Consider the following 18,304-nt stretch of genomic DNA (forward strand, 5'->3'; position numbering starts at 1 on the left):
CCCACATAAAACTACTGAAAAATGGAACGTTGCTTTGCAAATCTTCCCCCTGGGAGAAAACCCAGGCAGGCATAGTTCCTATTATGCAACTGTCTGAGACAGCTTCACAGATGTAACAGACCTCTCCGCTAGCCCAGCTATGCTACAAGACTGTGGTAAGTAGGCCAGTCATCCCAATATGAAGCACTGGGTAGAGAAGAGGTTCCAAGAAACATTCGCCCAAGGTGAAAAGGCAAGGGATTTGTACATTACTTGCTTATTTGCAGTAAAAATAGTTGCCTGAGAAAGGGGACAGTTGCTTTGGCTTCCTGGAACCTACAGTCTTTTGAATTGGTAAGGAACTGTCCTCTCTTTGGGGATCCTCATACTCCTGGTCATCCTTCTACACCAGCCTTCGACACTCCTGGTCAAGCTTTCCACACAGTACCACAGGGCAGAGCTGACCCTCTACAGTAACTGGCTGGAGGTCTTGACACTGTGGCAATGGGAGGTTATTAGCATGTGGCATCAGGCAGAACTCCCTCTAAGGGTGCGTCTACATGTTGTCCTACAGTGATGTAGAGACATGCTACATTGCTGCATGATGCACTATAGCAACGTAGCAATCACGTAGGTCTACATGATAGGCAGCTATGTCGCCATAGTGGTGCGCTCTCCCGTTTTAGCATGCTGCTGCAAAATCCAACTGCACCGTGTGCATGGCGCAGTATGGGCAGTTACTGCGTCATACTTTAGTACTTCCAAAAGGAAGAGTGCTGAATTGCAGAGGTGAGGAGGCTGTTATAAATGAAGAGAGAAACTGCAGCAGACTGTTAGAGAGCATTTTTAAAAGAAAAGAAAAGATTATATTTGGGGAAAAACATTTTGTAGTTGAATAGTTTGACCCACTGTTCTGACCGTTAGTGGCTTTTGCAAGAGCAGCCCAAGTAGGTCCTGACATGAGGCGCTCCAGTGTAACTCTACTTTTGGAGGTGCTTTCACTTCTAGGTGTCAGTTCTGTATCTTGCTCCTCTACAGTCGGGGGCAGCTGCCTTAGAATGTCAGATGCTCTTTCCAGTACTAATTCATCCTGGCTCTTTCTATCACTGGTGAAAAACAAAAAACAAGGTCTGTAATTCTGAACTTGTTCAAGCCAGAAGCTCTGATAGGAGATGATCTAGTTCTGTTTCCTTTTGTGGTTCATTGTCATATTTATTGTCATATATTCCACCCATAAGGGTTTTTTTCATGAAGTTATAGAGGACACTTTCTGTAGTTAGTGTTAGATGAGGGGATATGTATATAGTGCAACGTTGTGTGGGGGGCACTCCAAAAGATTGCTCCTTTCAGCCTGAGAGTGGGGAAAAGTCAATTATCTACAGCAGCTTTTCTCAACCTCTGGGTCATGACTCAAAAGTGGGTCTCAGGAATATATGAAAGGGTCACAAACTTTAAAGTTTAAAAATGGATCAACAAACTTTAAAAATAGATTCTCCTTTAAAGGAGAAAAACGTGGGAAATGGTGGCTTTTCCCTTGCAGGCTGGCAGAGTTCCAGCTGTTGATGTTTGCAAATAGGTCCTGGTACAAAAAAGGTTGACAACTACTGGTCTACAGGATACAGCAGATCCTTGACAAAGCAGTTAACTATTTTAAACTTAGAATAACAGATAGTCAATTCTTGGGCATTTGATGGCTTTTTAGTGTTTTTTTTTTTTTATATTTTGGGGCCTAGATATACTTGACATACACAGTACACAAAAGTACTGCATACATGGAGTTCCCTGGGATTCAGTGGTAGAATCCTAGTCTGCCATGCAGAACACCCGGGTTGAATTCCTGGCTGCTTATACAACTACAGCTGTGGAGCCACCAAACATCTGGACTCAGTCTGCTCTTTGGTTTCTGTCTCAGTGGCCTAAAGAGGGGATGGAAGTTCCGGGCAGCCTCCACTCCTCCATACTCCTGCCTAGGCATATGTGTAGAAGGTCTGGGTGATCTCTTGCACATACACAAGGATTGAGGTTGCTAAACCAAACACTGCATGCATATATCAGAAGCAATCTGGTGGAAGTTAGGTAACAATAATAAATAGAAATCCTATGTAAAACCAGGAAGACACCAATTACCTTTTAAAGTCAAAAACCCTTTTATTGTCTGGCATATTAAACTTAAGTTCTGTTGGGAAGGCTCCTGGAGTTGTACAGTAAAGTTCAACGCTACAGAGGATGCTGAAATCTAAAGGGAGATGAGGATACTCTACTGAAATCAGCACTGAAGAAAGAATTAGAAAATGAAAAGGGGAGGACAGAATTTCAGTAGGGGTGCACCAATAGAGATTTTGGGGGCCGATAACAATAGCCGATTTTTAAGGAGGCATATTGGACGATACTGACCCGATTTCCAATCCAGTTGCATCCAGCTGGTTAGTCTGTTGTGGTAGATGGGGAGCGGGGTAGGGAAGGGGTATGGGGGCAGATCAATGCCCCTCATGGTGAGGGAAGGAGTGGGGCTGGGGCTGGGATTGGGGCAGGGCAGGGTGCAGGATAGAGCTGCAGTTCATCCAGGGGGTGCATGGAGGGTGAGCAGCTCTTGTGGCTGCGTGCACCCCAGGATGGTATGGGGGGCATGTGCCCCCAGATCTGCAAGGGGCATGGTAGGCTGCAGCTGGGGCCAGGGGCCACACTCGGCTCTTCCTGGTTGGGGTGGGGCTGGGCTATGTGGTACTTGGGGTGGGCAGCAGTGGCACTGGGAAGGGGGCTACAGGGGGCTGCAGCCACCCCAAATTTTGCCATAGCCCCCCCAAAACCACCCCACACAGATCTGGGGGCACCTCCCCCCCACAGACTTATCAGCTGCATGCAGCTCTCCAACCTGCTGGGCTGTGCTCCTTGCTGCCTGGGTGCTGTGCTGTGGCTGTGTGCACACATGGGCATTTACTGATCAAATTCCTGGCCACATCAGGCCAATTTCCAATATAGTCAATTTTCTTTATATTGGTGCCAATCTGATATCAGGCTGATGTATTGGTGCACCTCCTAAATTTCAGAGGGAAAATCATAGTAACCAAGGGAGCAAACACGAAATGTCTGAAAGAAGGACATTATTTACTCCATCAAACACAGCCAAAAGACTAAAGTGGATGAGAATATGCCCTAAGACTTAGCTAGGATGAAATCATTAGAATCTTTGGTGAGACCAGTTTCTGTGGAGCTTTCAGGTCATAGCAGAGATTCAAGATGTTTTATAACACACCATATAGTAGCTATAGAAGATGCGTTCAATGTGGTTTGAGATGAAGAATGAAGATGAAGATATCCCATGATCACCTCTTGGCCAAACTGCCCAGTTGTGGCCTTGGCTCCACCACAATCCGCTGGCTGGGAAATTGGCTTCGTGGTTGGACCCAGAGGGTTGTGATTGATGGCAGTCACTCATCATGGTGCCCTGTGACCAGTGGGGTCCCTCAAGGCTCTGTCCTGGGACCCATCCTGTTCAACATCTTCATTAACGATGTGGACATTGGAGTCAGGAGTGGACTGGCCAAGTTCGCCGATGACACCAAACTTTGGGGCAAAGCATCCACGCCAGAAGACAGGCGGGTGATCCAGGCTGACCTGGACAAGCTCAGCAAATGGGCAGACGAGAACCTCATGGTGTTTAACACCAAAAAATGCAAGGTTCTCCACCTTGGGAGGAAAAACCTGCAGCACCCTTATAGGCTCGGCAGTGCTACGTTGGTTAGCACTACAGAAGAAAAAGACTTGGGGGTCATCATTGACCACAAGATGAACATGAGCCTCCAATGCGATGCTGCGGCTAGTAAAGCGACCAAAATGCTGGCGTGCATCCATAGATGCTTCTCGAGCAAATCCCGGGACGTCATTCTCCCCTTGTACTTGGCCTTGGTGAGGCCGCAGCTGGAGTACTGCATCCAGTTTTGGGCTCCACAATTCAAAAAGGATGTGGAGAAGCTTGAGAGAGTCCAGAGGAGAGCTATGCGCATGATCAGAGGTCAGGAAAACAGATCTTACGATGACAGGCTGAGAGCCATGGGACTCTTTAGCCTGGAAAAGCGCAGGCTCAGGGGTGATCTGATGGCCACCTATAAGTTTATCAGGGGTGACCACCAGGATCTGGGGGAACGTCTGTTCACCAGAGCGCCCCAAGGGATGACGAGGTCGAATGGTCACAAACTCCTGCAAGACCGTTTCAGGCTGGACGTAAGGAAGAATTTCTTTACTGTCCGAGCCCCCAAGGTCTGGAACAGTCTGCCAGCGGAGGTGGTTCAAGCACCTACATTGAACACCTTCAAGAGTAAATTGGATGCTTATCTTGCTGGGATCCTATGACCCCAGCTGACTTCCTGGCCTTTGGGCAGGGGGCTGGACTCGATCTCCCGAGGTCCCTTCCAGCCCTAATGTCTATGAAATCTATGAAGGCAGATTAGGTGATTAGTGCACAGACAAGACCGGAACAAAGGGTACAATTTTTACGAAGATGAAACCATTTTTATATTGTGAAGGGAATGATCCAGACTACAGGAACAGATATAGGAAGGAAATAAAGGGGATAGGATATCAGGATGGAGGTGTATATCGAGTTGCTGGGGCAGACTAAAAGGTTAGATGAGGATGGGTGGATCCGGAGCGGGTTCAGCGGCACAAACACACTCCCCTGTTTTGGTTTGGACTGCAGCACAGGAGATTCCTGGGGCTTTTAAGCCATTTAAAGAAGTGAAAAGCCCCCTTCCTTCTATTTCTCCCTTCCCTCAACTGCTGCTGTTGCTTTCCCCACTATCGTGGGGGTATGGAAAGAAAAAGAGCCCTTTCTGTTCTCCCAACCAGGCTGTATGTGGACTGGGCTCAGCTGGGGATGAGAACAGTGGCAGTGAGAGTGGGCAGGGGGGACCCCCTTCCCCATGCCTGCTCCCAGGGCATGGAGCAGGGACTTACTTTCCTTCCCTGCTGGTGCGGGTGCTCCATCTTCAGATGAGCCCAGCCCTGGCACAGCTTGACTGGGTTGGGCAGAAACAGCTCTGGTGCTTCCCTTGCACCCAGAACAGCACGGAAAGCAACAGTGGCAGGTGGAGGAGGTGGGGGTAAAAGTAAAGGAGAGAAGAGTGCTTTAGAGACTCTGCTTTAGGGATTTTAAAAAGTCCCTGGAGGCTCTTGAGGGCAGTCTGCCCACATTGGTGGGGATGGAGGAGACTGAGAGAGAGGGGTGCACCCACCCCTACAGTGAGGGTTGCTGCTCCTGCACCCCTGTTAGGAAATCCTGGATCAGCTGCTGGAGGAAGAGACTAGGTAAGAAACCTCAGGGTTAATACAGACAGAGAATGAGATAAGTGAGAAGGAAGGAAAAAGAAGAGTGAAGGAGGGAAGTTCCAGTATATCTGTCTTGCCAATACATTTTTTTTTTTGGAAAAAAAAATTCTCTGAGGTAACAGAGAAGAAAACTTGGCAAAGTTACACACATCATTAAACACATGAAGGCATTTATATGACATTCAAAGAGCAGCTCCTTTCTTGGTGAGCTGTTCAAAATGTACCTCCCAATATCATTGCAAAGAAGAGGGATGTTTTTAGTTAACAATATGCTGTATGCCCTTACTCTTGATGACATGTTAAATTAGGCTTAGATGCATGCAAATAATAATTGAAATTGTGGATCAGCACAAGTAACTTCTAGTTGTTTTGTGCACTAGGATTTTGCTTAGGCTCCTTTTTAGACCACTGACCTGATTATCAGGGTGTCCATCATGACTCCTGGCTGCAAACTGGCAAGGGTATCAACAAGGGCTTGTGCCTGAGATGCCAGGAAGGCTCTTTCAGCACAGGTATGCATTCCAAATAGTTCTGGTGAATCTGTGTCTGGCAGAGACTCTAGATATATTCTGCAATCCTCTAAGCTGTCTGTTTCAGATATTGGTCTATATACCTGCAAAATAATTAACAAGGGGTTATTTCTCTACTTAAGCCCCACGTGAATTAAACACTTTTAAAAGTGATTTATATACTGCTGTATTCCAAAAGTTTTAAGCTAGTAATCCAATTGATTTGCATTGGTATTAACATTTCTTTATTTGTCCCACCAGGGGCAGATTCAGGGTGGGAGGTGCAGTCGCACCACCCTTCACTAGTGATTTGCTGCTCAGAGCTCCAGTCTCAGCTGCCAGATACATGTGCAGTAACCTCACTGCATACACAGTCCACTTTTTCACCATTCTGGATCCATTACTGACTAAAAGAGGCAGAAGAATAAAATATTTTTCTATGGCTTCAATGACTGTGGGAAAGAAGGGTCACTTACTAATAACACTTGACTCTTTGTCACTTCACTCTGTATTCACAGGGATTTTGGTTGTAGCCATGTTGGTCTAAGGACATAGGCAGGAAAGGTTCTTTGGGTAGATGTGATATCTTTCTAATAAAATAATCTTATATTAGAAAAATACCCAAAGGACCTTGCTTTCACAGGGATTTAAGTGTATAAAAAAGCTATGTCCTACTGTATGGGAATTTTCTAACAGTATTATCTTGGGCCAGACAGCATGGGTGGTGGGGTGCATGCCACATGTTTTTTAGAGAAAATCTTGATACTTCTGAAGGAGGGTTTTCTTGGTTTGGTTGAAGGCTTAAGGAAGCCACTTGTGTCTTCAGTCTTAGCTATCTGTCCTTCTTTGTCTAAGGGGTGAAGGCATGGCAAGCTGTACACTAGTGTTTCTTCTGGACACACTAGGCAGTTGACAGCAAGGATAGCGGAGGAGACAAGCAGCCTAGCATAGTGACAGAACACATTAGGGATTACTTTGAGGACCTGGGTGTTTTCAGGTTGACAGGGCTGGAGGAGATGTGTCATAGAGTACTGAAGGAATTGGCTGGGGTCATCATCAGCAAACCCTCGATTTGAAGATGGTCTTTACTATGGCTCACTGATGGGTTATTTAAGAGTCCAATCCTGGAGCCAGAGATCTGTCTGCAGAAGCTGCTCTGCCTTTCTGCAGGGCAGAGTAAGCTGCAGGCTAGGATTCCTTTTCTTTTCCTTCCTCTATGCTTTCTTCTCTGCTTCCAGGGCAAGACACTTTCCCTCAAAATGGGCTGCCACTTGGCTGAGGCTGCAGTACCATTGAGGTTGGTTGGCAGCCAGCTCCTCTCAACTCTTGATGTCAGCATCTGTTTTCTAGGGCTATGCCTACAATGTGTCCTTGCAATGTTTCCTCTGGCCACCACAAGACCTCAGACTGTTACTATGCTGGGAGAAGAGCACTTGTTTTGGGAGTCAAGAGTCAGGCATTCGCACAGTGTCCAGTTCAGCAAAGTTGGTGCTTGAGGATCACCAACTCAATGCTGGTAACATTGGCTTCAGCAAGGATGCTGGTATTTGTGTGGCAATTTTCCCATTTCATATGGAGGATTTTCCAGAGGCATCATTGGTGATACCTCTTCAGGCTCTTGAGATGACGATGGAGGGTCATCCATGTTTCACATCCATAAGAGAGAGTGGGGATTATTTAACTGTAGACCTGGATCTTGGTATTTTTCCAGAGATCATGATGAATAAAGACATGCTAAAGCAATTTCCCAAAGGGGGCACTTGCACACTGGATCCTGTGTTGGGTCTCCTTATCAATGTTTACTCTCTGAGAGAAGCGGCTATTGAGATAGGGGAAGTGCTTGACTACCTCCAAGGTCTTTCCCTTGATCGTAATTTGGAGAGGGAGGTCACACTCATGGCCTAGGGCAAACTGGTAGAGCACTTTAGTTTTCTTAATGGTGAGACGGAAGCCCAAAGTTAGGTACGTTTCCCCAAAGAGTTCCAGCATGTTCTGGAGGTTTTCCTCTGTGCGCAAGGATGGTGCAGTTGTCAGCATATTAAAAGTTAGCCATGGTTGTTTTGAGTACTTTGGTCTTTGAGTGAAAATGACTCAGGCTAAATACTGAATGGATGGAAGACTCTTCAAGGTCAATTCAGGAAGGAAGGCAGTCCTTAATGAGACCCAGGATGACTGTCAAAAAAAAAAAATGAACAGAGTTGATGCGATGATGCATCCTTGCTTGACTCGTTTGGATGACAAATGGATCTGTCTTCACTACAAAGCATGATCACAGTCATGGTTGTACAGAAGCCTCAGTACCTTGAGGTGCTTCTCAGGATATCTATATCTGGCCTGTATCTTCCACAAGACTTCACAATTGATGGAATCAAGGGCTTTATTAAAGTCAATGGAAGTTATATAAAGTGTTGTTCCCAAAACTTTTTTTGGATCTGGAGGGCAACAAAGATCATGCAAGTTGTAGCAAGAAACTCTTTTGTCTGCCCCCCCTCAAATATCAAGCTCTTCCATATGACAAAAGCCCCTCTTTTAGTATTTGCCCCCTTTTGGGGATGCTTTCTTCTAACTTTTCTTCCTTCCTCTCTCTTTTTCTTTTATATCATTATTATTTTTATATAAAGGTGTATTTGTAGTGAAAATAGAGCTTGTAGATACTTTTAAACTTAAAGTACATTTGTAAAAGCAAGTTGTACCATGTAACAATGTTAGCAAGAGCAGGAATCTCTGTATGGAGCAGGTCCCTGAATGAATCATGGTTGATTGTATAACACAGTAGCTAGTCTGGATAAGCATGTTAATGAGTGGCAATTAACACCTGCAAAATTAGAGACCAAGGAGAAGAAAGAATCAATAAAGAGCCAGGAATTCCTGGAAACTTCATTGTTAAAAGTATGGAAGCCCACGTTTGAACTAATCAGCACTGGAAACAGATCCTTGGGGCTGAAATACCCCCTGATCAACCACTTCCAGAGATCTATTCATCATGGCAGTGAATCAATCAAAATTCATCAATGGACTCCTGAGACTGCATGTACATGCGGACGTGACTTCTAGGGCTGACAGCTGCCATCCAGCAGCTACTAAGAGGAACATCCCTTGAGGTCAACGACTCCTGGATTGGGTAAGCCCAAGAATTGGGGAGTCACCAAAGTCTGCCAGAGAGGCATAAAAGGTGGTGAAAAATGACCCCCAAGGGCACCCTTTTTGACCTGACCAGCACCCTGCCTGTCCAACCAGAAGGACGAGCTGACAACCCCCTTCTGCAGCAACATCACACTGAAAGGAGCCTTGACTGGCTATTGACGGCAGACTCCAGTGCTTGGGGATAGGTATATCTTGACACCAGTGCCTAGTGTTCAGAGCAACATACTGTGAGTGTGTGTTTGAGGGGATCAGCACCAAGGTTTATGGTCTGACTTTTGCATCCATCCAATAAACTAGAATTTTATGATGATCTTGTGAGTTGGTGCTTTGTAGTTACCCCATGGAATTGTCTGAAGCCACACTGAGATTCTGGCAGGACTTCCTCAACAAGAGTCAGGAGGCCGCAGGAGAAGATTTTCCCTGCTGTGGAAAGGAGGGCAATACCTTGATAGTTCCCACATACACTCTTATTTCCTATCCTGAAGAGAGTCATGATGTTGGCATTCCTCAGGTCCTCTGGGATCTCATCATTGCTCCAAATCCAGGGAATAAATTCATGGCATCTCAGTACCAGTTCCTTGCCACCAGCCTTGCAGGTTTTAGCAGGTATGCCATCTGGTTCAGTAGACTTGTTCTTAGTTTCCTTGATGGCACACCAGACTTCTTCTAGGACAGGTTTAGCAAGGGATTCTGTTTCAGGGTGTTAGGGGGTGGCTCAGGAGTGCCTCAAAACGTTCTTTCTGTATGGCATGGATAGATTCATAGTCTTTGAGGAGGGTTGAGCCATTCTGCGATCACAAAAAAATAGGGCCATGGGAAGTTGAGGCACGGATGGTTTTTGTTGCCTGGAAAAAGCTATGCACATTATGTTTGTCAGCATAGATCTGGATCTCCTTGGCTTTACCTTGCTACCACTGATTTTTTTATTTCCCAGATCCTCCTTTGAGCTTCAGATTTGAGGAGCTGATACATCTCCTTCTTCTGCTGAGATAGTGTTATTGACAAGCAGAAAAAGCCCTTCTGTTCCAGCTGAGGAGGGCTTGGATTTCAGTGTTGCTCTCATTGAACCAGTCCTGGTGTTGATGGGGTGGTATAGCCAATAGATTCAGCACAGGCTATATGCATGGCAGTTTTAAACCCCTTCCAGAGTTCCTCAGTGTTGCCTTCATTTGTGGACAAGGCAGAGAGCTTTTCATGGAGACACTTGAAAATCCTTACAGACCTTCAGGTCTTGAAAAGATTTGGTGTTGAGTCATTTGCATTGTTCTGGCTTGCTCTGAAATACTGAAAACAGCCAAATGTTCATAATGAAGCTGACAATCCAGTGATCTGGTTAGCTATCATGGGCTCCTTGTACAGCTCATATGGACATCCATTCAATCACAGGCTCTAACATAGTTGAGGGAAGTACCAGTGGTTAGAGCCAGGGTGTCTCCAGGTAGTCTTATATTTATCGCTGTCAGAAGACGGTTTTTATGATGACAATACTGGGCTTTGTGCATTTACTCAGAAAGATGCTATTGGAGTTGGCCTTCCCTACTCCTTTCCCAATGGTGTCACTCTAGAGTTCCAGGTCACATCTGACTTGGTGTTGAAGTCACTAAGGAGAATGATCTCATCCTCCCTGCAAGTAGGAAACAGAACATGGTCAAGATTGGAATAGAACTGTTCTTTGAAATCACTGTCAGCATTAAGTATTGATTCATAGATTCATAGATGCTAGGGTCGGAAGGGACCTCAATAGATCATCGAGTCCGACCCCCTGCATAAGCAGGAAAGAGTGCTGGGCCTACATTACCCCAGCTAGATACACATCTAGCCTTCGCTTGAAGACCCCCAGGGTAGGGGAGAGCACCACCTCCCTTGGGAGCCCATTCCAGACCTTGGCCACTCGAACTGTGAAGAAGTTCCTCCTAATATCCAATCTAAATCTGCTCTTTTCTAGCTTGTGGCCATTATTTCTTGTAACCCCCGGGGGGGCCTTGGTGAATAAATACTCACCAATTCCCTTCTGTGCCCCCCTGATGAACTTATAGGCAGCCACCAGGTCGCCTCTCAACCTTCTCTTGCGGAGGCTGAAAAGGTCCAGTTTCTCTAGTCTCTCCTCGTAGGGCTTGGCCTGCAGGCCCTTAACCATATGAGTGGCCCTTCTCTGGACCCTCTCCAGATTATCCGCATCCTTCGTGAAGTGCGGCGCCCAGAATTGCACGCAGTACTCCAGCTGCGGTCTGACCAGCGCCCGATAGAGGGGAAGTATCACCTCCTTGGACCTATTTGTCATGCATCTGCTGATGCACGATAAAGTGCCATTTGCTTTTCTGATGGTTTCGTCACACTGCCGACTCATGTTCATCTTGGAGTCCACTAGGACTCCAAGATCCCTTTCCACTTCCGTGCCACCCAGCAGGTCATTTCCTAGGCTGTAGGTGTGCTGGACATTTTTCCTCCCTAGATGCAGCACTTTGCATTTCTCCTTGTTGAACTGCATTCTGTTGTTTTCTGCCCACTTGTCTAACCTGTCCAGGTCTGCTTGCAGCTGCTCCCTGCCCTCCGGCGTGTCCACTTCGCCCCATAGCTTAGTGTCATCTGCAAACTTGGACAGAGTACATTTCACCCCCTCGTCCAAGTCGCTGATGAAGATATTAAAGAGTATCGGTCCAAGGACCGAGCCCTGCAGAACCCCACTGCCCACACCCCTCCAGGTCGAAACCGACCCATCCACCACGAACATGCACTGATGATGGTGGTGTACTGATTGTGGCTGAGCTTAAGACATCAGTAAGATAGAGAGTAGACAAAAGTACTATCCATGTCCTGGCTGAGATTTCCTTTATGGAAATGGCTTTCACATTATCAATGTGAAAATCATTTCAGAGTCTACATGTCATCAACATATACATATTTCTCAGCCTGTGCTTCAGGAATATCATAGATGAATTTAAAAAAAGAGCTAAAAATTCTTAAAGAAATCAGGTGGCTGATTTTCTCCCAAATTTCAGGGTAGCTTGTTCGTTGCCTATCACTTCTAGGAAGAGCCACACCAGCAGCCACGTGCACAAGGAATAACTTTCAGCTGTTTAGCAGTCGGTCAATCTGACATGGCACACCATTCATTTGCTGAAATCAGATCTGTACCAACCTTCTTTCCTGACTCAAGTGATCTCTGTATACCTTTGGTAAAAAGAAATATGGGATGTCAGGTGCAATGTCTCCTACTGAATTCAGCCTGAACATGAGGCATTTGAGGCTCGATAACCTTACTGATCTGCAGAAGGATTAGTCAGTAGTATGCGGACACTTCCTCAACCATGTTATTGTTAGAGCCGGTTATTGAATGGATGTCCATATGAGCCATATGAGGAGCCAGGGGCAGCTAGACAGATCACTGGATTGTCAGCTTCATTATGAACGTCTGGCTTGCTCCGAAACACTGAAAACAGCCAAAAACAATGCAAATGACTCAACACCAAATCTCTTCAAGACCTGAAGGTCTGTAAGGATTAGTTAGTGGTATGTGGACATCATAAAGAGGTAGTGATGCAGTTTACAGACAAAGATGCATGATAGACACTTACCATAGTTTTTTAAATCAAGAAAGAGAAAATTCACCTTACAAGTGCTGTTATCAAACCATGCCACTGAAATTCAGGACAGTGCAACTAAATATAACATAGTTGACATTTTCAGAAGATATAGATTAATGTAATATGAAATATGAGAGCTTTTTGTGCCACAGTAAAATTTACCAATTAATTGCTGTTCAAAGTTTATATGCAGATATCATAAATTGAAGTTCAATCAATAAGACTGAAAATGTACTAGGTAAGCCGTATAAAGATACAACTAGTTACACAGTTGGAGAATACAGATTGAAAAGACAGTTTTTCTTACCCCATCACTAGAATAAGCAAAACCCTCCTGCAGAATGGCAGGATTATAGAAATTGTCCAGAATACTGAGCAAACAACGTCGGTCCCAGTGATCAGTCACATGACCTCCATAGGCTACTTCTCCAGTCAAATAATGCAATGCTGGCCAAGGAACCTTTTCTTGGCTCTTCAAAAGCATTGTCAGCATCTGTATAGAAATCTTTGGAAGAAAAGGCTCAAGTAAGGCAGTGGTATTGTTTTTGGGGTTAGGATATTATTTTTAGAGCTCTGTGATGCACAGGAATCCCCTAACTGCTTTATTAGCCATATACTGTAAAAGCTGAAACATAAGAAGCTGTGATTTCTTGTAGAAAGCTGTGAGCTACCATGCTACAGAAACAATCAATAGATTCTGATTACATTGTAGTAATTGAAAGAGCTAATATTCAAGTGATCTTTAAGATAAATGTAAAACAACAGAAAATGAATGAGAAAATACATGTGACACTTATACAGCAAGGTGCCCTAGAAAAGAGAGAGCCATTTAAATGGCTGTGTTTAAGATGACATATTTAAGACTCTTACCCACCCCCGACACCTATACATAGTGGGTCTCAATTGAATCTTATAACATTGAGTGGTTTTTGTATTAATGGGAATGCAGCTCTTGGTGTCTAGACCAAGGGAGGTCAGAATATGGCCTGTGGACCAGATCAGGCTCACCAATTGATTTTTTTCTGGGCCACTGGTGGGTGGCATGGGCAGTGGTACCACACAGCAGGCCCTAGATAAGCAGCACTCAGGCTCCAGCAGCTCTGGCTCCAGCCACTGCATGGCACTGGGTGGCTGGGGCTGGAATGTGACTCCATCCTGCCCACCCACATGGAGCCCCTGTGCTGTCCCATCCCACCCGACCATCAGGGCTCCTGGGAGTTGCAGGGTGGGGTGTGTGCATGTGTGTCAGGAGCCCTGACGGCAGGGCAGGGTAGGACAGCACAGGAGACTCATGATCAGGCTCCAAACCCCATCCCCTCCCAGCTGTGGATGTGGCTAGCAGGTGCCAGCTCCGGGCTCAGGGAGGTGTGTGTGTGTGTGTGTGTGCGCGCGCGCGTGTGTGCGTGTCCCCGTCCATGTGAGGTCCTCAACAGCTCACCAAAACTCATTAAGTGGCCTTCCAACCCAAGTAATTGCCCACCCCCTGGTCTAGAGTAGGAAATAATGCATGCAAGTACAGAACTTGCGCAGATTCAGCTGGGAAAAATGAACTGTTGTATAAAATGTATCTTTTTCTAGATTTATCCACCTTGCCACCAATCATAGCCACATAATATGCAACCTGTCATTCTATCTGATAGGTTACTATTTTATGCTTCTCCAAAACAGAAGGGATAGGATTGGGAATGTGTATATGGACAAAATATCATGAAGAACTCTAGTTGTTGTGAAGTAAATATTTTTGTTCTTTGCCTTTGAGTGACTGTTTATATGTACATCCCAACTATTAATGACTCAAAAGAAGTAGATCAGTTTAGCTGGAGCCAGTTTTTTTGAGGTCCAAGGGTGGTATACCATCAGCACCGGCAATAGAATGGCGATGGGCAGCAGTAGCAATTCGGGTCTCCGCAAAGCGTGCATGTCCACTGATACTGTAAACATTATTAGTGATGCAAGATGGTCTGTGGCAGGCAAACACAGACATTTGTTCTCTTGTAGGGCTATACCAATATATGGGTTGGTGCAGTAGGAAATGGTGCTAGTTTGAATGCTTCGCTGCTGAATGTTGTGGCCTTTTCAGAATGTTGTGGAGTAGGAGGTTGATCAGGCCCCATGACAAAGTGGGGGCATTCTGTGGTGCTATTGGTATTTGGTCCTCAGCATACTACTTGGTGCTGAATCACTGGCCTTATAGGGCACTTAAGGTTTGTTAGGAAAACCTCAGGGCCACAAAAGCCCAGGGAGAGTTGGGGAGAGGAGATTTCATTCTGGAGGAGGTTTTTTGAGGGAATCTACACCCACAACTGCCTCTGCCCCTTTCCTTATTCAAAGAGAGTTTTCTTGTATTGGTGCAGCCACATGCTATCAAATTCAGGTAATTCTCTCTTACAAGTTTTAAATCAAGTAAAACTCTTAACACTGCTCCATAGAATATTTAAGCACGATGATGTACTGGTGTCAGGATTATGGACTATTGCTTTCTCCTCCCAATGTTCATGACCTTCCACATCAACATAAGTGAAAAAAAGATAAGAGACTTTTTGTATAGTAGAAAAAATTATGCATTTTAGTTTTTCAGGTTCTTTTCTTCTTCAGACATATTATTAAAAATTTAGTGATTATTAGGTTCTTCCCAGGCCTAAATTTGGACCGTTTACTTTTTATTTCCAATTTACTTGGGTTTTATCTTCTAGGTTGTGAGAGACAAAGATAGTATCAAAATTAAGCTACCACCACAACATTAAGTATGTTGTGGATCTGAGCCATTTGACTTCTTGGGTATCTGATTTGGGTGCTCCCACTTGGTTCTACTATATTCAACCTAAGTATTAATGAACCTGAGAATAAAAATCCCAGTTTACTTCGCAATTTCTTAACAGATATTACCTCTAAATCTGAAGAGTTAAATTCATATGGGATATTCCAGCCCAAAGCTCCATACTTCTTTCTTTCTTGGACAACAGCATTAAAGAAACACAAACTGAAAAGCAGCTTTTTCCATGATGGCCCCAATGCAGCCTTGTTGAAGATATTTTCAGTTACCTCTCCACTGCCACTGTACCCAAATGTTTGAAGTAATTTTCCTTTCAAACCTTGAGGTGGTTCTACTGCCATCTTTAAAAGAGGAAATAGAGGAAACAAGGTAACTATTATCCAACATAATTTTCTGCATATTGTAATTTTGCAGTATACACAGTATATACAGGTTGCAAATTTTTTCTAGCCAGCAGTGTCCACTGTGGCAATGTCTCTCCTCACATGCCCTGAGCCACAGAATATAAAAGGAGTGGACTCAACTGCTCTTTGGATCTTTTACACAGAAGGATCTAAAACCTAACACTTTGCATACTGGTACTGTACATTGCTGAATAGCACCAAAATATTAGCACCACAAGACTAAGATAACCTAGTGTGTTGTGAGATTTTTTAGTACTACAGTATAGTGGGTACCAGACCATTTAATCAACCACAGTCTATAATTCTGGATTACAGGCAATGGCCCCAGTTGACCTACATAGATCCAGGGGATGTACATGGTATTGGAACTCAGCCTGGTCAACCTGAAAGGACACAAGTACATTGGCATCATGCCACTGCTGCTGTGATATCAACAACAAATTACATCAAGCTGGAAGGGCCTGGGAACCTAGGCACTGAGTTGATGCCAGGTGGTCAGTATACAATTCAGCTAATCTAGTGGGACAGAGGAACCTTAGCTATATGTTGACAGTGCTGGGCCCTTCACCCAAGGATGGGTGCCAGAATCTAGGCTTTAAACAAGTCAGTCTAGAGTGAAGAGGCTCCTTGGCTCTGTGTCAATTGTGTCTGAACCTTGGCAACAAATCAGGTTGACTCTAAAGGTTCCCAAGACCTTGGCTCTAACCAGTGGTGTTAGATGTCAGTGCAGAATTAGATTAATCCAGAGGAGGTGGCCAGGAATGTTGGGTCTGCATTGAAAATGTTGGGACCTGATTATCACACAGGTCAACCTGGAAGAATCTGGTACCTCAGCACTATCACCAATATCAAGGCTTCTGCCCTGAATTAGTTCATCCCAGAGGAATCTGGAGACTTGGGTGTTGAATGGGATCAAATATTCCTGTCAGAACTCTTCCTATATAAGACTAGCACAATTAATATTGCTTAAGTTGGACACAGAGCAACTTAAGGTTAATGAATATCCAAAGCTGATGCAGGATTTCCAGGACTAAGAAGCTGCCTCTATCTAAAATGGGGTATGAGACAACATCCTTCTGTTCCTGAAGATCAAAACATGACCAACCAGAAGTACATACACCACAAATATTATGGGCAGCCACTGTGGTTGTAGTATGTTTCATTTTTAACTCTCTTGTTATTGCAGGACTACTCTCTGGATCCTTAAGAGGGAACTAAAGTTTCAGTAGCTAGAGAGGTTTTACAAAGCAAAGCATTCTTTATAAATACTTTATTTTCCTTATGTATAGAAATAAAGCCCTCTGTCTTAGCTTGGAATTGGTGAACTTCACATCAACCTTGGGAGCATGCTGGAGCTAGATTTTGGCTTGATTTTAGTTCTTATTAAGACAATATTAATAATGGAATGAGACATCTGAAACATACAAATCGAGTATTTACAACTAAATCATAGTAACTTGTTGATTTTGGCTAATTGTATTAACGCTTACCTTAAAACCTTTCTGCAGAATAGGAACAGGGAAAGAAGGATTGGGTGTGGAGCTTAACCAAAGTCTAAACTGAGGGTCCATGTTTATATTTGGTTGGTTAAATCTGTAAAATATGATTGCATATTTTATTTAGAAAAGAAAATATTGCAAGCCTGCTAAGAAACTATAAACTGGCCAAGGGTACAAGATTTGTACATTATCTTTTCACAAACAGAAAATATAAGTTTCTTTCCTAATAAATGTTTATTCACTACTGTTAAATTTTTCTTAGAGTTAGACCTCTCTGATGAGTTAGTTTAAAATACTAAAAGAGGAATAATTTGTATCGCAGAAACAGCCAAAGAATGGTTAGGTATCCTGGTTAGCAATAGCCATTGACCAGCAAAGTTTTGGTTAACTAATCTATAATAACTATGATTAAGTGAGTAATAAATGTGTAAACTTGTAACATGAATTGTTTCTCAAAATAGACATTGTATCCATTATACAGTGGCAACAGTAACAAAATGTCTGATTAAATGAAATAATATTATCCAATAAATAAAACAAGCTAGACTAATACCCCTAAATGAAAATATTTCCTGATTTCTCTTCTCAAACTTTATTTTTATGTTGTCATAAAAAGATAGATACTGTATTTACATTAATTGTTTCATATTTGAATTACATTTTATAACACAATATATGTCCTGAATGTAAATAAACAGCACTTACGAATCAACAATAGTACAAAGCCTGGGCATAAATGATGTAGCAAGGTGACAGTTTTGGAGGAACACCCATTGTCCACTAACAATCTGTGCTTGATATATCAACTCTTCAGCCTTGCTCCCCTGCCCACGTCCTAAAGAAACCATTTTCACATGCTTTGTGTTTCCTTTTATTTCCTGTGCAAGGCGTAGGAGATGAACAGTTGGGTCTGTTCCTAAACAAAAAAAAATACGGATTTGGTTTATTTACACTGGTGTAGTCATTAAACTAAAGATGATTTCTATCACATTTGGAAGTTTTTCCATTATTAATTACTTGACCTATGAGAACTGAACTGTGTATTATTATTAGTAGAACTGTACATTTCAGTGTAAAAGAATCAAAC

General features: G+C 43.9%; 1 protein-coding gene across 1 annotated transcript in view; it reads right to left on the minus strand.

The window, feature by feature from the left end:
- Positions 1-18,304, minus strand: part of DNAH14 (dynein axonemal heavy chain 14) — a gene marked incomplete at its 5' end in the record, with an annotated part of 313,251 nt that overhangs the window by 11,639 nt on the left and 283,308 nt on the right. Inside the window, 6 exon segments of the mRNA XM_090036082.1 lie at positions 898-1,085; positions 5,718-5,917; positions 12,849-13,046; positions 15,428-15,655; positions 17,209-17,311; positions 17,923-18,133. Coding sequence (XP_089892208.1) covers positions 898-1,085; positions 5,718-5,917; positions 12,849-13,046; positions 15,428-15,655; positions 17,209-17,311; positions 17,923-18,133 — 1,128 coding nt within the window.

The sequence above is a fragment of the Crocodylus siamensis genome, chromosome 1 (genome assembly GCF_052110815.1).
Source record: "Crocodylus siamensis isolate JL-2025a chromosome 1, ASM5211081v1, whole genome shotgun sequence".
Classification (NCBI taxonomy): Eukaryota; Metazoa; Chordata; order Crocodylia; family Crocodylidae; genus Crocodylus; species Crocodylus siamensis.